Source organism: Bombus vosnesenskii, unplaced genomic scaffold (genome assembly GCF_011952255.1).
Source record: "Bombus vosnesenskii isolate JDL3184/JDL3185 unplaced genomic scaffold, Bvos_JDL3184-5_v1.1 scf7180000016037, whole genome shotgun sequence".
In the NCBI taxonomy this organism is placed as follows: domain Eukaryota; kingdom Metazoa; phylum Arthropoda; class Insecta; order Hymenoptera; family Apidae; genus Bombus; species Bombus vosnesenskii.
In genome coordinates, this window is record NW_022884252.1 from 1 (window position 1) to 21,197 (window position 21,197).

At 39.9% G+C, this 21,197-nt stretch overlaps 2 protein-coding genes across 2 annotated transcripts; one reads left to right on the forward strand and one right to left on the reverse strand.

The window, feature by feature from the left end:
- Nucleotides 1-10,310: 10,310 nt before the first annotated feature.
- LOC117241501 (serum factor response D-like) lies at nucleotides 10,311-12,250 on the reverse strand. Its single transcript, XM_033507415.1, has one exon. The coding sequence runs from the start codon at nucleotides 11,277-11,279 to the stop codon at nucleotides 10,326-10,328; it is 954 nt and encodes a 317-aa protein (XP_033363306.1). The 5' UTR covers nucleotides 11,280-12,250; the 3' UTR covers nucleotides 10,311-10,325.
- A 4,929-nt stretch (nucleotides 12,251-17,179) lies between these two features.
- On the forward strand, nucleotides 17,180-17,966 carry LOC117241502 (omega-amidase NIT2-like). Its single transcript, XM_033507416.1, has 2 exons — nucleotides 17,180-17,595; nucleotides 17,683-17,966. Exons 1-2 carry the CDS (start codon nucleotides 17,511-17,513, stop codon nucleotides 17,868-17,870), a joined length of 273 nt encoding a protein of 90 aa, XP_033363307.1. The 5' UTR covers nucleotides 17,180-17,510; the 3' UTR covers nucleotides 17,871-17,966.
- The last annotated feature ends 3,231 nt before the right edge of the window (nucleotides 17,967-21,197 follow it).

The following is a 21,197-nucleotide window of genomic DNA, read 5'->3' on the forward strand; positions in this document are numbered from 1 at the left end:
AGCTCTATCTAATAACCGCGCATTCGCGAACCGAATACAATCGCGAATCCTGCATCAAGTGTACTCATTGACATTAGAGTGAATAAACATTTATCGTTCAAGAAATCTGAGTTTTCCTTCCGACCCTATCACGACATACCACCTCAAATTGGTGACCCCGACGTGATTATCCCCGAGTGCTCGTGAAATGTAACACAATGAATCTAAATCAGTTCGAAATGACCAATAACGCCCACTCCGCACGTACGAAGGCCGGCAGGGACAACGCAGACTCGATTAGCGCCCTTCTCCGCGTGCCACCGTTCTGGTCTGACGACGTCGACTTGTGGTTCAAGATGCTGGAAGTGCAGTTCGAAACTGCCCGGATCACTAGTGACCAAGAAAAATACCAGGTCGTCATCGCGAATCTCGACAAGTCGCACGCGAGATTAATTCGAGACGTATTCGACGCCGCACCGGCGACAGAGCGTTACGTCAAAAAGGAGCTCATCAAGCGATTGGGAGAGTCGTAGGCCAAGAGACTCCGACAGGTAATCGAGAACGAGCAAATGGGGGACAGGAAGCCCTCTCAGTTTTACCGTGATCTCAAAAGCCTAGCCACCAATTCGTTAGCAGACGATGTCATTTTCACCGTCTGGGAAGGTCGACTTCCACAGCGCATACGGAGCATCCTAGCCTCTGTACAGAACAACGATCCGGACTCCCGCATACAAATTGCCGATAACATTTACGAAGCCACCCTGGAATCAGGGCAGATCGCCGCGACCAGCGCAGGCCGACTACCTGCGATAACCCTCCCACCTGGCCAGAATAGCGGAATAGGCGACGCCATGGCAGCCTTCGCCAACTTGGTCACCGAGCGGGTAGCGCGAATGGACGCCCATATGAGCGAGATGCGAGCGCTAGTAGCCGAGCAAAGAAGCAATGAACACCGTAGGGCACGAGTACAATCACGCTCGCGTACACGATCCCGCCGCCGTTCGCGCCCTCGCGATACGCTGCGGCAAGACAGGCTGTGTTACTATCACACACAGTTCCGAGAAAGCGCGAGAAAGTGCACACCCCCTTGCTCCTGGAACTCGGAAAACCGGACCAGCCGTCCGTAAAAGCGGCAAACGACGACGGTTTGGCATCTCGCCGCATATTCGTAACGGACAAGAACTCGCGGATCTCCTACCTCATCGACACCGGCGCAGATGTTTGCGTATACCCGCGCAACAAGCTACACGGACACGTGAACAGAAGCGAGTACGAGCTGTTCGCGGCCAACCTGTCCCTACCTAAACCTGTCCCTACGCAGAGCATTTAAGTGGGATTTTACCGTAGCCGACGTCAAAACACCCATCATTGGCATGGATTTTCTAAGCCACTACGGGTTGCTCGTGGACCCGCGAAACAAAAGGCTTATCGATACGATAACACAGACGTCATCAAGGGGATACACCGCCACAACAGACGAAGCGTCCGACAAGACCGTCATCGGCGAATCACCATACCACCAACTCCTGGCAGAATTCCCGGACCTCACCCGCCCACGGATCTTCGGAAAAGAGAGAATTCGACACGGTATGCTACACCACATCGAAACTACACCTGGTCCACCAGTCTACAGCAAACCGCGTCGGCTTGCACCTGATCGACTTAAAGAGGTAAAAGCGGAATTTGAACACATGATCGAGCAAGGCGTGATGCGACCATCGAAAAGCCCGTGGGCATCACCCCTGCACGTAGTGCCGAAAAAGGACGGAAACCTGCGTCCATGTGGCGACTACCGTGCGTTGAACGCCCGCACCGTACCCGACAGATACTCACCGCCACATATCGAAGACTTCGCGCAACATCTGCATAGTAAGCGAATCTTTTCAAAAATCGATCTAGTCCGCGCTTACCACCAAATTCCGATTGCGTCCGAGAACATTGAAAAAACCGCGATAACAACGCCTACCGGACTTCTCGAAACAACAAATATGATGTTTGGACTTCGGAACGCCACGCAAACATGTCAGCGGTTCGTCGACGAAATCATACGCGGGCTCGATATCGTCTACGCGTACATCGATGATTTTCTCATAGCCTCGAACGACGAAAACCAACATCGCGAACATTTGAAAATCTTGCTCAACCGTCTCAATAATTACGGCGTTGTGATAAACCCCACGAAATGCGAATTCGGCGTGCACGAAATCACATTCCTCGGATACTCGGTAAACCCCGACGGAATTAAGCCGCCGCCCGAAAATGTCGAAGCGATTGTAAAATTGTCGAAGCCCGCGAACGCCAAGCAACTACGTAGGTACCTCGGTATGATAAACTTCTACCGACGTTTCATACCGGGGGCCGCAAAAACACTTGAGCCGCTCAACGACCTGTTAAAAGGCGCGAAAAAGGGCAACGCGCCCATCGAGTGGTCGGAGCAGTAGGAAAACAGCTTTCGCGAATCGCAACGTGCACTCGTGGACGCCACGATGCTGGCGCATCCGATACCAGGTGCGCCTATCAGCCTCACGGTAGATGCGTCCGACTACGCAATGGGGGCAGTATTACAACAACGCGCGAATAACCAATTACAACCGCTAGGATTCGCAACGAAATCTTTGACCCCCGCTCAGCAAAAATATAGCGCGTACGATCGCGAACTACTCGCGATATACACCGCAGTCAAACATTTTCGACACGCCTTAGAAGGCAGAAACTTCACAATATAGCGACAACCGTTGCCTCGGCCCTCCTCTCTACATAGATAGCTCGTTTCGGCATACCTTCAAAAATAACGACTGATCAAGGACGCCAGTCCGAATCAAACCTACTCAATGAACTATGCCGGTTGCTCGGCATTAAGCATTTACGCACAACAGCCTATCACCCCGCATCCAACGGAATGGTAGAGCGCCTACATCGACAATTAAAAGCAGCAATAAAATGTCACAATACGAGCAACTGGGTAGAAGTCCTACCAATTGTTTTGTTAGGCATAAAAACCGCTATCAAGGAGGACCTGAACGCAACGGTAGTCGAAATGGTTTACGGTACTGGCATACGATTGCCGACAGAATTCTTCGTACCAACGAAGCAACAGGCCAACTCGGAATTCGCGAACCGTTTAAAGGAGCGAATAGAGAAAATCAGTCCTCACCCGATTACGCGACACGGCGAGAAGAAAACCTTCGTGTTCCGCGAGCTCGAAACATCACCATACGTATTTATACGCCATGACGCTCCAAGCTCTATCTTATAACCGCGCATTCGCGAACCGAATACAATCGCGAATCCTGTATCAAGTGTACTCATTGACATTAGAGTGAATAAACATTTATCGTTCAAGAAATCTGAGTTTTCCTTCCGACCCTATCACGACATACCACCTCAAACAAATAAATCAAAATCGTAAAGTATGTTATAAATAAAATTTGTCTTCACGAGGTGTTGATCCCTCATAAAAGAAGTCTTTTATATCTCGCAGACGATTCATAACATGACGTCTACTTTAACTTGTTCCTTATACCTCCTTGTCGAAAAAGTTAATAGTTTACAAATTCGAACATTACATATGTGACGGAAGAAAAGAGAGAGAGAGAGAGCGTTTCGTCCCGGGACTACCGGTGGACTCGTCAGTAAGGCTATGCTCGGTAGTCCCTGCCTTAGACGTAGAGCGAGTCTCGCTAGGTGCGGTATTTATATCAATCGCTCGTATATTCGACCCCTAGCGAGTTAGACAGACAGACTCGTTGTCGTCGTAGCCCTCTAGTGTTGGCGGTTGGTACCCGCGGCTCGACCTGTCGGCGTCCTATTGATACCGATCCGCCACACATATCTACATAACATCGGCCATTATATTTGCCAAACCAAATTTGTTTTCTTGTAACATTCTGTGATTAATTAATGCTACAACAAACTTAATATAGAGTGTCACGTGCAAAATTTGCACGATAAATCAGATGACTACGATACAATCTTCAAATACGATCGTATCTTTCGTATACAAATTGATAGTTTCCACCTAACTGACAGATTTTTATACCCTTGGAAAAATAACGTCTTGACGAACAATTCACGCCAATCAACGCCAAGAATGAATCACGCAAATTCTACTGGAAGTCCTCTATTCACTTTTTCGATTTATCATCAGCTGGAAACATCAAAATTATCGGCTGGTGATTGGGAATTAATCGAAAAATAAATTACAAGCATTGAGACACGCGAGTGCCCGTTTCTTTCTCTATTTTTCTGTCTGCTTGTTGGAATATTAAGGCGCAGTCACGGCCCGCCAAATTTATTCCCGATCCGTAGTGCCCTGTGTCGGTGAAGAAATTTGAAATGCCGGATTCGAAGGCGTGGAATGCCAACAGCCACGACAGAGAGCCCTCTTCTCTCTTTCTGGTGGAAAGACGAACGGGTGCACGCGTATGCTCGGACGCTCTGACGCACGAAGAACCGCCCGTGAACAGAAACCAGACACGCGTGTAACGTTAAACCGGGCCGTCGATGAAAAACGAACAAGACTTTCGCGACCGATGGGCGTTTTCAATGACAGATCGAATCGTTCAGTTTCACGGTTCGTTCGGGGTCACAGTAGCGTTCATCTTGGCATAAAAACGCGCTAGAGACGATTTCTCATACATTGGTTAAAGTTGATGTGTGTTTCGGCGAATTGTCGTTTGGAGGAGCGATACACCTAAAGAAACGCACATATTCATAAGAATCTACGTTTCGTATTCTTCGTATAGATATCTTTATTTTTATTGGTCGTATCATGTTCGATGTAATAGTTGGTTTTTTAGCTAGTGAATTAACAAGATTTAATAAGAAATTTAGTACAAATGCTCCATGCGTCGTGTTTGACACGTCGTTGTTAAACTCTCATTTACAGGAAATTCAAAGCTGTATTTTCTCACCCAGCTTAAACCTTACGAACTCTTTTCACGCGTTTCACCCGTCATTGAACGAAACGATGAAAACGTTCATCCATCCAAGTTTCTCCAGTAATAATCCAATTAACCTGTTTCCCCAATAAGTCGAAATCCGCGATCGAAACGTGAGATCGCGAAGAAAAATGCGCGCCTACTTTAGGATCGCGCCATCTAACAACGAAAGAAGAAAACTTCGTGAGCCAGCAACTACTTTGTCCAAAAGTGGCTTTATTCGAAAAATCTGCTGTTCAGCGTGTTCGCGCCAGCAGCACCAGAGATCCCTTATCACGGACCATTTAAGTAATGAGCCGGCACTTAGCAGCGCCGCTTGTCTTTCATTCTTCTCGTGTCTCTGTGATCGTCGTCGCCGTCGTTGGTGTCGTCGTTGGTGTCGTCGTTGGACCTGTGTCATACTTCGGCTTTTTTTCCTTTCATCCTCGCGTCTCAGACTCGGTAGCGTGGTACGGAAGGAGGGACGGGCACCGAGCTTCGAGTGACAATGAGCAAGCGAAGAGGAACGGCCGTCTACTACTGGGACCCACCATTAAAGTTCGTGCTTCTTTCGGAGCACGTCTGCACACCCCAGGGCTCCTTCTCCTTCGCTAACAATGCCACTTTGCAGACTTCGCAGTTATCTTCAGCCGGACGACCTTCGGCTAAGGCTTCCTAGCTGGCGTGCACCAGAGACACTGACCGAGAACCCTCTTGCTTTTGGTCTTTCGTTGCCAGTTGACTCATTCATAGGGAACACCATTGTCGGAGAATTAGTTTCAGAACGAAGGAGAATTGTTGGTGATCTTTAGTTAATTTAGAGCGGAAGGTTTCGTAATTTGTAATTTGTAGTTTACAACAGAAATTCCTATTGTTTATTAGGGAACTTATGCCGCAGTTCCTTACATTTGAGGGAGGTCTATGGTAGAAATTTTTATGGTAGAAAAATATCGTAGGAGTCAGCCTCCATTATTAATAATACGGATACAGCTGTGCATATTTTACTTTGTAATTTTAACACGAAAATATCCAGTGATCTTCGGAGTATTTGAAAACATTTTGGAAACAATTAATTTGTTAACTGCGGAGTTTATTTCCTTACATTTGGGGAAGGTCTATGGTAGAAATTTTTATGGTAGAAAAATATCGTAGGAGTCCGCCTCCATTATTAATAATACGGATACAGCTGTGCATATTTTACTTTGTAATTTTAACACGAAAATATCCAGTGATCTTCGGAGTATTTGAAAACATTTTGGAAACAATTAATTTGTTAACTGCGGAGTTTATTTCCTTACATTTGGGGGAGGTCTATGGTAGAAATTTTTATGGTAGAAAAATATCGTAGGAGTCAGCCTCCATTATTAATAATACGGATACAGCTGTGCATATTTTACTTTGTAATTTTAACACGAAAATATCCAACGATCTTCGGAGTATTTGAAAACATTTTGGAAACAATTAATTTTTAACTTTTTAAAGTTTAATTTCAAAAATGCCTCTATGGGGTGAGCAGGTAAAATCAAGCAATAACGAATAAACACGTCGAACGTAGTTAAGTGGTTAAGAGCACAAGAAGACAGTTCTTCGCATACCCGTCGACACTCGGACTATTCCTTCTAGCTAAACAGCTCTCTAGGAGAAAATCGAGCATTCCAATTCAGCAGAATCTTGAATTGTCTGGAAGCCCCGGAGGCAAAGCAGGGGAAACAACCGTTGAGCGAAAGGACGAGGAAAAGAGAGAAAGAAGGGAAACGAGAAGCGTCCGGTGACGTTGCAATTTTAATCGTCCTCCGGTTATCTCTTCTGGGCACACTGCGATAGTGTGACACAACCGGTAATATTAACTTAGCAGACAGCTGTAAAAGTTAGTCGTGGTGATAATGTAGCATAAAGAATGGCTGTGTCCTGTGTCATCGAACGATCGATAAGCCGCTAGTTATCAATGTCCAAACTAGATCTATTGTTCAGAAAAGAAAACAAAGGATGGTCGACCACAGAAAACGGTACACTTTCTTCCCTAAAGGCCATTCTGCCAGATGTGGTTAATCGAAACAGTAGCTCAGATGTAAACTGTCCTCTTCTCTTTACTCTTAGTTAACCAATAGTTGGGCGAATCACCAGAAATTTACAACAGGGGCCCCAATCGGTGACCTGGAAATTCTGGGGCCTGAATACCTGTCTAACGAACACCTGTCTACTTCGATCAGTGTTTGCGTTACCGTTGCTTACCACCAGCCAAAATAAATAATTACAAAGCATGATTTAACACTAACTCTACCAGGCCTGGTCAAAAGGCCGTGTTTCAACATTTAATTTAGAATTGTACAGTCATTGTTGTTTCTTCTCTTCTTCTAACTTTATATAGATTCTTACGTCAACAAAAATTGAGAAATTGATTAGTCGGATAATATAAGAATTTACATAAAGTTGGAGGAAGAAAAGAAACAACGACCAACGCACAATTTCAAATTAAATTTTGAAACCGGTCATTTGACCGGGTTTAGCAAGGCTAGCGTTAAGATAATAAATTCGCACTCTTATAAACCGATTTATAGAATACTGCTCCCACTATAGTAAAATGAAATATACTATAAATAGACGAAGAATTTCATATGTTGCTTAAAAACGTTTCTCGCAAAGAACCAATCTTTAATCTAAATATATATATATCCAAACTCCGGAATATACTCTGCCCGTTCCCAAATCTCATTCTATGCTAATTTGATTATCTGAAATCGCAGTGCACGAGTTTCAAGATCGACAGCTAATTTCGTCCGTGTCCAATCTTCATTATTCTCTTCTTCTCTGTTATTTGTTCTCGAAACAAAAGTTACGATACGTCTCTGTAGTTGCATACATTACAATGTTAACGGCTCGTTCTCCAACATTTCGAACAGCTTGAACAAATCTCGTTCCAATGGCCTGCCAATCAAGCCTAGTTGTGGAATAACGCAACACGCACAATATCAGCCGCATCTTCGTAGTTTGGTACATTAAAGTAGTCAGTGGAATATAGTGGCATAGATTTGACTGCGAAATCCTGGGACACTCTATATAAGGAAAGGACCCTATCAAGGGAAGAACAAGATTCGAGTAAAACCTGATCGAACAGTAATATTCGTTGGAAAAACTTGTTAGATGGTAATATTTGCAGGAAAACATCGTCGCACAATTACGGTCACAAGGGAGACATGGTCACACGGTAACATTCGCAAGAAACTTTAATATGCCAATCACGCACAACGTCTGGATGCTTTAAGAAACAATGATCTTTCTATCTGCCGAAGAGCACACGACATTTTCCCACGCGAATCAAACTCGCCACGCGATAAAAGACCCGCCACTGGCCAAAAAACTGAGCGAAAGAAAAAGGACGGAATTAAAGAACCGAAGAGAAAACTCAAAACGGCGTGTCCGTTGAGGGTAATCACAGTGTTACGACCGTTCGCGGAGAGACGCGGTCGCGAGGAAAACGCGTCAGCGAAAGGCGTAAATTCTCGCTACGATTCGGTAAATCGACGCCGCGAAGTAGTCGTTCCCCTGTTTCGGTTAAGATAACAGAGGTGGTTAAATGAATATGACACAGCAGAGTAAGTTATATTTCACCGTTTATTCCAACAACTTATAACGAAGACAGTTACGCTGGTGCGTATGTACGAGATGAGTGAGTGACTGATCTACGGGTGTGTATACCCGGTTGAAGGATGTTGACCGTTCGAAGGATGTAAAATCAGTACTGTCTTGGGAGACGATGCTGTCTCGGAGGAAAGCTAAGGATGGGTGTGTCTAGCGCACGGGACCATCGGATTTGTTGGTGACGATTTTAGTTAGGAGAGTGAGGGAATAGGCTTCGTTGTTAATTGGTCACACGAAGGGTCTTAACCGCCCTCGAGAGAAAGTGGTTAGTGGGAGGAAAGTTGCAGCGTACGTGAGAAAAACTAACTTTCCCTTGTCACGCCGTGGTAGACAATAGTCTTTGGAAATTCTTCGGAAACAGACGTTTGTTTGCTTTGAAGGACCTTTACTAGGAAATCTATGAGATTTATGGAAGGTACTTGAGACTGTTGAGGGTACGCAGTGAGTATCCGAAGACATCTGGTTGCCATCTTGCCCGCGGTGTGTGGCCTCGGCTAGGTAGAGTGTTACGCGACGTAACACACAGGCCAATCTGCATAACTTAACGCGCGTTTCCATTCGCTAGTAATTAGAGTCGGCGATGCTTACTTTGTCTCGGTCGGCAACGAAAAAGATAAAAAAGAAATCCGATTGACCAACGATAAGGGAACTTCCGAGCAGAAACCACAGATCCCATCTCGAGGAGTATGTATCGTCTTTAACGAGCCTTATTTTCGCTTTCGAGTTGCGTGTCACGGGAGGCGAGCATATCTATATTCCCTTTGTAACTTGATCTGCACTGCACTGTGTGTATTCGATAATATTTTTCGCGAACGTGCGTGCTGAATTTGCTGGGAGAATTATTAGGTAAAACGGAGAATATTGCAATTTCTACACAAAGGGCGTGTCACGATCTTTCAGCTTGGTCACAAATTAATATACCGTAGTCTATATAAAAAAAATCTTACTAATAAAATTATTATACGATTTCCTGCGTGCACGACGCTCGAGGAATAAACGAAAGTGTAATTTTCATTTTCAAGGTTCGCGTCACGAAACATACGCATTTACGGATACATCTCACCATACAGTATCGTATTGTGATTGCAGACACGTGTTTGATCAGTAAAAACGGGACACGCGGTCGGTGAACGCTTGCACGTCAAGTACAGGATGTGAATTTTTGCGTTTCGTCCTCCAGGCCGCGTGAGAAGAAACACTAGACAGGCCTCTGATATATCGCACGGGATACGGGACACTGCGTTTGTTCCAGACGCACACAGATAGGCCACGCATGGACGAATGAGAACTTATATTCCGGCACAAGGATAATGATTGAGGATAGCGTCGCCAGATTATAGAAATTAATGGTAATCATCGTTCGACCGCGAATCCCGCGAATTCCCAGCTACCAGGAAAATGCTTATTTTTCTTTTCTTTATCAATACCTAAGTAAGTTTGAAAAGTTACATGTACAACAGCAACAATGTAAATATGGATGCTGTTGACATTTAGGAGGGAAAATGTCGATGACTATGAGAGTCCTATTTCCATCATATGTATAGTTCGGATTAAAGGATATTTGTATCTCAACGTTTATTTGCACTTTTAGAAGTTTCTCTTTGTGTATTTTGTTTGACTTCCGAATTTTCAAAGATAACAGTATCTTAAGGATACAAACTTTAAACGTATATATTTTTCACACCTTGTTCGACCTTCGGGTTGAGTAAAGTACGGATTATGTACAAAGGTATTTAAAGCGTTATAAATCACAGATTTACCCAGCGTGGCATAAAACGAAAACTCTACTCACCAATGTCCTTGATACGAAGTCTTGACGAGTTTCACAGTGAAGAGGAACTGTATAGCGCACATGAGGAGACAGCAGAGGTTTAGGGAGAGGGCGAGTGCGCACAGCGCTAACGTCACCTCGTAGACTATCGTATACTCTTCCGGGCTGATCAGGCTACTCGGCGTCACCGTTAACGGTGAGATCTTCAGCAAGAAGATCAACGAGAGTAGCGCCAGTAACAACGACACTAGACACAATAAACCCAAACTGGTCAACGTCTCTTTCGCGCTAACCTCGTGGTCCTTGTGATTCCTTGACAGGGACGACGACCAGGAAGCGTTCAAGGGGTACGCCGTGGAACCGGGACCGGTTAACTGTCCCCCGGTAGTCGTACCCTGAAGAGCAGGTGCAGGCGAAGGTGTCGCCTGACTGGGTAATCTGGACAGTCTCGAGATATCAAAGCCTCCATTCGCTTTAGGTCTGCTGTCCTGGTGCAGCGGCGCCGGGGATATCACCCCCAATGTAGTCGACAGATTATTATTATTGTTATTGTTATTCCCACCGGCAACAGGACTGACGCTGTTCACAGAATGCTTCGACGTGGACAACGTGGACAGATTAAGAGCGTGCGAGTGATTCAATCGTTGAGAAAGATTGTTCACGCTCAACTGAGAATGATTCAAAGGGTGTCTGTGAGTGGAAGATGGCGTGGTGGCAGCCTGATGCACGTTGGCTCTTTGATGGACCACCGAGTCGTAAACGTCGACTCCCCATCCTTGGCTTCCCCCTGTCGTTCCACGAACGTTGCTGTTTTGGTTGTAATGATGGTGTTGCTGTTGATCCTGTTGGTGACCAGAATGATGGTGGTGGTGGTGGCCGCCGTGCAACGAGCCCGAGCTCGCCTGGTAGTCATTGTGCTGGTGCCTGGAGCCCGCTGACGACGGTTGCCCCGTCAGGATATGCTTCAGCATTACTCGACGCTGGAATGCCTGAGGAAGACTGCGCTTCTTCCTGCTCCTCTACATGGCGCTACGCGGGACTCGCTTCTGAGCACGTCTTTCTCGTTGGAGGCTTCTTCTATCTTTTCTTTCCCAGTAGAATTTTTGCACAATTCTTTCTCCCTTTTATCATTAAATTACCTCTAATTCTTAACAATCTTTAATCTTTGTCTCTTCTTCCCTATATATATATTTTTGTTTACTTTTCTCCGTAGCGAATTTTGTCTTTCTGACGCGGGATTAGGTTCCTGGACTTAGGGAGTTGCTACACGCCAGCTCCACCATGGCGACGGCATTCACTAGACAGCCTACATAGCCACCTTTCAGCTCACGCTTCGGGACACTTTTTTCGCTGAGATTCTCCGCGATGAGGCATGAAAGCAGAGACCACCGTCTGCGGAGGCATGATTATTCTATTGTTCCTTTTAACGAGTAATCGTTTTACTCGAGTCCTCTTACTAAACCGTAAGTACGAAAGACTATTATACTTAGATAGGTACTTGGTCTCAAGAACCAACTTATTTTGGTCTTTCGATTAAGTTCTTAATTAAATGCTCAATTAGATATTCATAAATATATCTTCATAATATTTCCCTCATCTATTTGTTTGACATTCTAGCAACCTCGTTAAGACGTCCGCCACTTCAACTTCTATCTACAAGTGGCAAAAACTGAAGCTGACCTTCTTCATGGAGAAACATGCCGGAAATGGCATCCGCACGTGTGAATAATTATACTCAGTGTCCAGGTAGTTCTTTCGATCATCCGATAGAAGTCGTTTCTGTTTTTCAGAGTTCGTTCACGCCTCCAGAATGTAAAAATATCCAAGGAAGTACCATTAGGAAGCAATGAAATTCAGAGCTTCTGTGGTTATTCCTTTTTCTGATTGTTTCTTTTCTTTGCCCAAAATGGATGATTTCTATATCAAATTGTTTATTCGTATTTTTTTTAATATTCCTTGAGATTTTCAATCAACTCGATTTCGAATTTTTTAGCACCCGATCTTCTGGTTGACGTCGTTAAGAAAGAGGAACGAGTGCACAGGAAGCATGGTCGGCGTGAGCATGATTAGATCCGGTCTGCCCGATGACCTTGCCAGTGATAATAGCGGTTCGTTAAGGTGGTTGCAGTCTTGGTTTGCTTCTGTTTCGATTTCCAGCGAACTCGTCAGCCGGCATGGCTTCCGAGATGCTCCCCCTGAAACAAGTCGAAGGGAAATAATTAATGGACTCTCTGTTCGATTGTACGTGGATGACAAGCTGACCGTAAAAAGAAATATACAAATACGATTAGAAAATATAATCCGAACCCCTTTCGGTTTGATCTGAAGGTTTCTTTTTCTAGACGGAACCAAAGATTCTTATCTGGTTTATGGTGAGCTAAGGAACTCTTTGAAAACAGCATTTATAACTTTCGAAAAAGAGACAGGTATTTCTTGCGCGAACAATTGAATAATTAATTCGTTCTCTAAATATCCTTATCTGTTGTTCCTAAAATACATAATGATTGGAAGCTTCTTACGGGAAGCGCAATCAGCCGCTGATATCATTGAAGTCGAAACGCCATTAAAACCATATTACGAATCGCACGCGACATGCTCCATTCATGAAAACACAAAAGCAATAAACAAGTACAAATCAACGAAATAAATCCTCCGAGAACGAGACGTTACAGGAATTATACCATTGCGAGGATACAAAAGACTTGCTCATGAGCTACTTCCTTCAAGTAGTCGAGCGGTGTATTTTCCGGTCGTTAACTTCCATATAATGGGATATTAAAGAGTACGGACACAACGCTGCTATTTTTCAACTGTTCATTATCAAATTACGCAGCGGGAATCGTTGCAACGACAAAACTGTAACGACTCGTACCTGCGTATCTTCCATTTAGCTGCGGTAAACGCTGACTTGTCTGCGTTTTTTTTTCACTTCCTCGTTACGGAAACCAGGAAAAGTGATTCACAATACAGTTTCTAACTGTACTTCTCGCGATTCTTTCTTAGAAACAAGCAATTGCTTCTTCTCAATTTCCTAAATCTATAATAAAACAGTCCATTCCTTGAATAGAAATTAACTTTAAAACTTTAGGCGCATACATTGTTCGTATCGTATGTATGTATTTTGATTTGAAAAGAAACGCGGCAAACGCCTTTGAAAAGACGTTAGGTTTTCAACGCCTTAACTAACTTAATTCCAGCGAGTTGTAAATCTGCTGCATCTCCAACATCTGAATATCAATCTTTTACAATGACTTGCTCTCCAATTTATTAAAATTACATCTCTCCCGTTGCACCGACCTTCTTTAAAGGTTCCCGCGGCAGGTTGAACCCGCATCACGTATCTTCCCTCTTCCTTCCACCCCCTGTTCCCTTTCTCTTTCTATCGGACGGGAAGAGCGGGAACGCTTAAAACGCGCGAATCACGCGAGCGCCTCACGATTTGCGAAACATCACGTGAAAATCACCGATCCGATCTCCGTGCGCGCGGTGCACCGTGGGGGTAACGATTAAATCGACAGGATATACTTTATTGGCTATTCCGTTATTACAGGCTGTAGTTGGCGGGGAAATAGTCACTATGGATCGATGAACTCCATTGTAACAACGCACCTTCGAATTGCATCGGAAACGCTTCTGTATTGCGTCCACCGTATAACCTATCATCGTGTGTTTAGGGTAAATCAGTGGATCGGAAGTTACGTTTCTATGTTTCTCGCCTGTCAGTATAACACTGTGCAAGAGATACAGCAAGATCCTAAAATCATTCGAGTACAAGTAGCGTAAAATGGTCGTTTAAATTTCAATAAATTAACTATTCATACGTTAATTGTACGCGGTCAGGATTAAGGGGTACGGCGATGGAGAAGATTTTGTTAGCTAGATGTTGAGTAAATAATCGAAGATGATAATTTTATAAATGTTTCGTATTTATGATGATGGAAAAGATTTAATTTGAGTTACGTTACGTTTGAATAAGATAGATTTTTCCAAGAGTGGAGGATTTGTAGAGATAGTGGACGTAATAGTAGTATGATTTAATACTTGATGTGTCTTTTTTTTCTTTGACATATAGGTCACTGTGGGGAGTAATATTGATCTAGATATAACTATCTTTTCTGAGAAGTACGTATATGCTTATGGGAACTATGTTTGGTTAATCAATAGAGCCATTCTTTTGAGAAATTGAATCTCGAAGAATTTGACGATATTTTGCCTTGTTTCAATAGTACATCATTTTAAAGAAACGCCTGCGATTATAGTATATAATTGCACATAGGTATATGCAAAATTGCATTTTCAAATAATTAAATCAAAAATATAGGAATGTATCAATGGGAAGAATATTTGTTAAAGATCTTTCCTTTTTAATCAAATTCGTCCAACAACCCCATTCTCGTCAAACATAAAATGAACGGTGAATCATAAACTAAAGAGCCACTGGTCAAGGTGAAAGAGGTTCGATAAATCCAGTGTTAGTGTAATTTGACACTTTATGTGCACCGGGTGTATGCAAACAGAGTTTGATGTTCTGAACACCACGGTTGTAAGATTTTATTGAGACCTCAGTATTGTATCCGCACGGTGTGACCCTCTGTTGATGATTGCCCTCTCCACCAGCCGTTTAGTCTCATCTGTCTGTCGTGCCTTACCGGCCAGGGGGTTTCCCTAACATCTGAGATATCAGATTTGCAGCTCGGAGAGGACAGATAATTCGGAATATCCCAAAGAAGGGCAAGGTACTGGCCGAGCCCCAAATCACTTACATAGAATTACTTACATAGAATTACTTACATAGAACAATCACTTACATAGAATTTTTTTTTCTTTTCTTTTCTTTTTTATTTTCTTGTTGAAATTATAATTAATTCTCACGTCGAGAATTTTCAGTTACTTTACTTAGTATTATGCAGTGTTAGCTGATTATTAATAATAAGTTAAGACTTATTATAGATAAATATAATTTACTCACATAAAATAAATTCATTTAATTAATTATGAGATTAATTCACTTACATAATTATGACATACAAGTAAATTTTATAACCACAAATTTTTAAATGTTATACTTTGAATCTGTTCTTACATTTAATTTTAATTTTAATTTTAATTTTAATTTAAAAAAAAACCTTACAGCCAGTACCTCTAAAATATTCAATAAAAATTCTGATGAAACATTAATTGAAACACCTAAACGCAACAGAGAATGGATATAATTATACAATTTTCCAATATTTCAACATTCATTCATGTACATCGATTTTTATTATCACATTTGTTTCATATCTGAAGAATATGTATTTGTTGGCATCAAAATATTCTCTGTTTCAATCCTTGGTCATTTTAGACCGAGACTTCAAAATCTTCTTGATTAAAATTCTTAAATTTTTTTAAATGGGAATCATTAATTAGAGGACAAAAAGTTGTTTCAATTATTTGAACATTCTGCTATTCATACAATAACATATTTCATTTTAAATTAAAACGAGAATAAATACTATTGTGTATAAATTTAATAGAACGACACACGTGATTTGTAGTCAACACTGTGACAGTTTGTGCAATTACCTTTTAATCGAGTGGAAACGAGAGCATTTTCAAATTTCTATTAACCAACGGTATTATCAATCAATTTTAACAATGATTGAAGGTTGCAAAATTAAATATAAAATGATTTATTAATAGCATACGTAGTGTTAAATTTGCAAACAAGCAGCGTATCTTTTAAGAATAATAAAGACACCAGAAAATAAAGATAATATTCTAATTACATTGCAAATTAATGAATAATTTAAGAAATGTATTTTTGTTATATTAATGTATCACAGATTCTAGATAAAGTATTAATTTAATTTACTTATTACTTGGGAGATTGTATTTGAAATATAATTACAATTTGTAAGGTGTAATCAGCACACTTTTAAGCTAGTAGATATTTGGTAGCAGTTCTCAAGTCTTTGTGCAATATAGCACAATTGAGTTTAACCGAGTTTAATCCCTTTGACCAGCCAGCTTCCAATTTCATTTATGGCATAATCTCCTGACAATTTCATGCCCTTCAGAAGAAACACAATGTCCTATTATCGTTTTGTGATCGTTGAATATGATCACTCTAGCGTTTTAATCTCCTTTCTATGTATGATGCGGGTATACCGTTTTCTGTTGTTTTTAGATTCAAGTGACGAAAACTTATGAAATGATATTTTAAGTTTAAACTGATCAATTAATTAAATTAATTGATTTATTGTAGCAACAATGGTAAATTGTTTAAATAGAGAAAGAAATTTACAACGAAAAATGTATGAATGTAATATTTGAAATCTAAAATGATAAATTATTATGCGAAAATAATAAAACTCGCAATGTCAGCACATGGTCTCATTAGAACGTGTTTAACGAGCGTAGCGTAGGCGTGAAAATGAAAACGTTGAGGCTCTCGTGGTGTAAAAAGGCTAAATTCCTCATAAAAATACAAGAAATGAGAGGGAACGTTCGCCCTTGAACACATAAAACCAAAAAAAAAAAAAGAAAAAAAGATAGAAAAGGAAAAAAACCACAAATTTTAGTGAAGCTATTTTACTGAAACTTATTATATCATTTTAACAGCTATATATAAAACGTTGAATTATTTCCTTTCGCGCAGAGCAATTTTATTTCAAATTTCTAGCTTCAGAATGATAATTACGTATTTGTAATTATCAACAAGCTTTAAAAATATGGAATATTCAGCCAGATGAAATATAGGTAAAGTATTTAGAATAAAACAGATTGAAATGTTTTATGTAAAACGATTAAATTAAGTGGTCGAGTTTGAAAATTTGACTCGGTTTAATAATTCAATGGAAAAAATATTCGCCCTATGAAAAAAAATTCATGTTCCTGTCGATATATCGGCGAGGTGCTCCTCTACTTTCGACTGCTCTGCAATTCAAATGCAATACTCGAATATACATGGCGAAAGAAATGGAAATTGAGTAATTTAAGGGAACCAATTACTCTCGCGTCGACGTAACTTCAAAATGTTTCACGTGTCGGTGTTTGCGAAATGAAGTTCGTCGTTATCCGATTAACACGCTTGCAGATGCGTTCTTTTTGTTGCAAAGTAAATGAACAAATTGTGAACAAATAATGTTTACAATTACATCAAAATTAATGTCCTAAACTTTACCAAGAATTATTAAAAATCCCTGCGTATTGCTTACGTAATGTTGATATTGAGTAGTACCATACATAACCTCAACATTATGATACTTACAAACATCGCTAAACAAGTAGTGCGAACGATGTCGAGTAAGTATTCACTATGTAAAAAGTATTTATAGATAAAAAGTATGGGAAATATATAACCGAATGTATTTAACTTTTCCAACATTTTAGCATTTCGCTTGGCGTTGGTACAACTTGAAGTAAATGAAGTAAAACGCAAAAATGTAGAGCGGGCAGTTTCCTACATTTCTAGCGCAAAAGAGCACAATGCTGATATTATAGCTCTTCCTGAATGCTTTAATTCACCATATGGAATACGTAATAATTTGTTTTTTTTCAATAATTTACTATGTGTGTAACAACTATATAGAAAAAGTAAAAGTAGACAAATTACCTTACCGTTTATACTTCCATAAAGATTGTGAATTGAGTCGAGAATATAGGATTTCCCCATTTTCATGATTATCGTGATTTTTGTATAAATATATTTTTTAAGATACTAATAATTAGGTACTTATAAATTAGTATTATCAATTATTTTGCATTTATAATTCCGCCTCTAGTATAAGTGTTAATTGAAAACTAACTTTATGTTTCAAAAAGTACTAGCAAAGTCGTTGAGTAACAAGCCACTGATGCTAACACAAATAGCATTGTCGTAATTAAATATTTCTAAATATTCATTTTTCATTTTGAACCTGTAGAAACAATTTATTATATATACTATTAGCTAAGTAATTGCATATTTAATTAAGTCGAAATATAAAACTTAGTTATTTTAATAATTTAAAAAATAAAAAACTGGCAAACATTTCAATTTAATTTATGGTTGGAACAAAAGACAGTTATTTTTCATTAATTGAAATATTGCAATGCAGAGTACTTTCGAAAATACGCCGAGAGTATTCCTGATGGTGAAACGAGCGTTGCTTCATCGAACGCAGCTAAAGAAAACAACATCTATGTAGTTGGTGGTACGATGCCTGAAATAGAGGGCGATAAATTGTACAATACCTGTACTATTTGGGGTCCCGATGGAACTTTGATAGCAAAACACCGAAAGGTAAGTAATATATTCCTTTATGGCTTTGAATTTGAAAATATTGGGGTGAAGAAAGTGACTCTATCTAGGAATAATTTAGGAATATACATATGTACATACGTATACTATAACCAATTCTATAATTTACGGTTTATAAAATACGTTATGATACGGGAAACGCCCATTTTTGTTGTAATGTGTTTGTTGTTGTATAAATTTTTCACATACTTAAAATATTATTATACTTATTTTTCTCCTTTTTAAACATTATTAAATGATAAGATTTTTTAATAAAAGAAAGTGATGAAAACGCTGTCAGTTATTAAATAAAAAATAATTAAAGTTTAGGAGTTGATAACTTTGATATTAAATTACAAAAGTTGCAGCAATAGAATTAGGGACTACATTTTTATGTTATTAGGTACATCTATTCGACACCGACATTCCTAATAAGGTTACTTTAAGAGAGAGTGATTCACTCAGTCCTGGTAACTCCCTAACGACGTTCGATGTGAAGGGCTGCAAAATAGGTATTGGCATTTGCTATGATATTAGATTCGAGGAAATGGCACGCATTTATCGGAACAAAGGTACAGTAACTTAATCGATCAATACTTAACTAGCAAAAAATTAAATATCTTTCTTAAATATATTCTATATAAAATTAATATAATCTGTAACTCTGTATAAAAAGAAGCTTAATTTAAAAAACCAGTATATTTGCTGAAAATGAAACAAATAAAAGAATTAAAAGCACAATAAGAGGACTGTCCTCGCATATTCAGAAATGATGGAATGTGAACCGTGCAACTACGAAGTTAATTGGTATTCGGTGGCTTCATATTTCCTGCTTCTCTGGGTTAGGTTGCCAAATGCCGATATATCCAGCGGCATTCAATATGACCACTGGACCACTGCACTGGTCATTACTTCAGCGTTTCAGAGCGAATGATAATCAATTATACGTTGCCTGCATATCACCGGTTCGTGTTCCTTAAGCAAGTTACGTCGCATGGGGACATACACAGTTGACCAATCCCTGGGGAAAGATCCTTTACGATTTGGAAACTCAAGAGAATATGGCAGTCACCGATATCGGTAATTTACAGCTTGAAATTAAAAGCGCGAGATCCATGATGTAATTAATTTTTAGTCTCGTTAATTTATCGATTTAGCCATCTTCCTCTGTATTTGTTGAATTTATTAGTAAGCATTACTTATTACTTCGTATGTTTCTTTTTTCTATCAGATCTAAAAGTTGTTGAGGAAGTGAGGGCTCAGATACCTACATTTTCTCAGAGACGTACAGATTTGTACGACACTGTCTGTAAGAAGGAGTAACTCTACACTAAAACAGAAAATGTTTTTTTATAATATTTCTACTACGATATCCTTTTTTTGTGAATTATTACTAATTTCTTATCATTTGTACTAAATGAATGACCCAATTAAGAAAACCAAAACGTTATAAATAATAATCTGTATATCTTGTGTATCAACATGTAATTGGATATTATAATAATATAGGAATGCTATAATAATATAGGATAATAATATAGGAGAATAATAATATAGAAAAAAATACATGCTTTTAAACACCTTTAATATCGATCACATAAATTGTTATAATTCACAATGATTACGCATACATAAAAGACCCTTTGATAGTAAAATTTACGATCAAAAGGCAATTACGTATCGTTTAACAACATTTAATTTATAACACCTTTTAAACATTTAGACAGATTAACACATAACACTTCTTATATATAAACATCAATTCGAAGTTATCAGCTTGGAGAAATTGGTCGATTAACACCTGTAGATTGTCTGTCTCGATGAAAGACTTAAAGAGAGCAAAAACATGATAATGCCGCTAATATAATATTCCTTCTTTCTTGTATCTGTCTGCCTCCCAGGTCGTTTTACTAATTACAATAAGTAATTTCGACTTCTTTGCGCTCTCTTTTAACGCATTCGAGACCGAAAGAAATTCATATCAGTCAGTAGGCAAGGGTATAGTATACATATTTTATATATAACTTATGTAGTAATGTATATATCATGTTAATTTCATATTTTTTTCAATATAGAATTATTATATATATATATGACTGTACATAATACATTATAGAATAACATAGTATATAATTTTATATTTTAAAAATATGAGGCATACTATTTAAGATTGTCATCGATTTAAAATCAAAGTATGAAAAGGATACCCTGGAGAGAGTAAAACACAGAATCATTCTAACTAAACATTCAGATCGTACCGACACCTAGGTATCGTCTTACAATTAAATCTCGGTCTCGAAAGGATTAAAATGAAATACATACTTGCAGCTTCAACATCTTCAATATCGAGGAGATTCAAACTTTACAAACAAAAGCGGCCTGTTCCCCTTTCCACGACAGACTCTCATACCATATCCGCTCTTATCCAGGCTTTTACTTGAAACCAGCAATGCGTTCATTTACAATTTAAATTTACCCGGACCATCCCCTGAATCGTCAGCCCTTTATAAATATATAATGAACCCAGAACATGTGCCTGTGCCCCTGGTATCGACGCTTGTGATGTTCGTACCGGAACCTTCGCACAATTTCAATTTGTTACGCGTGAACATCGATTCTTCCAAGG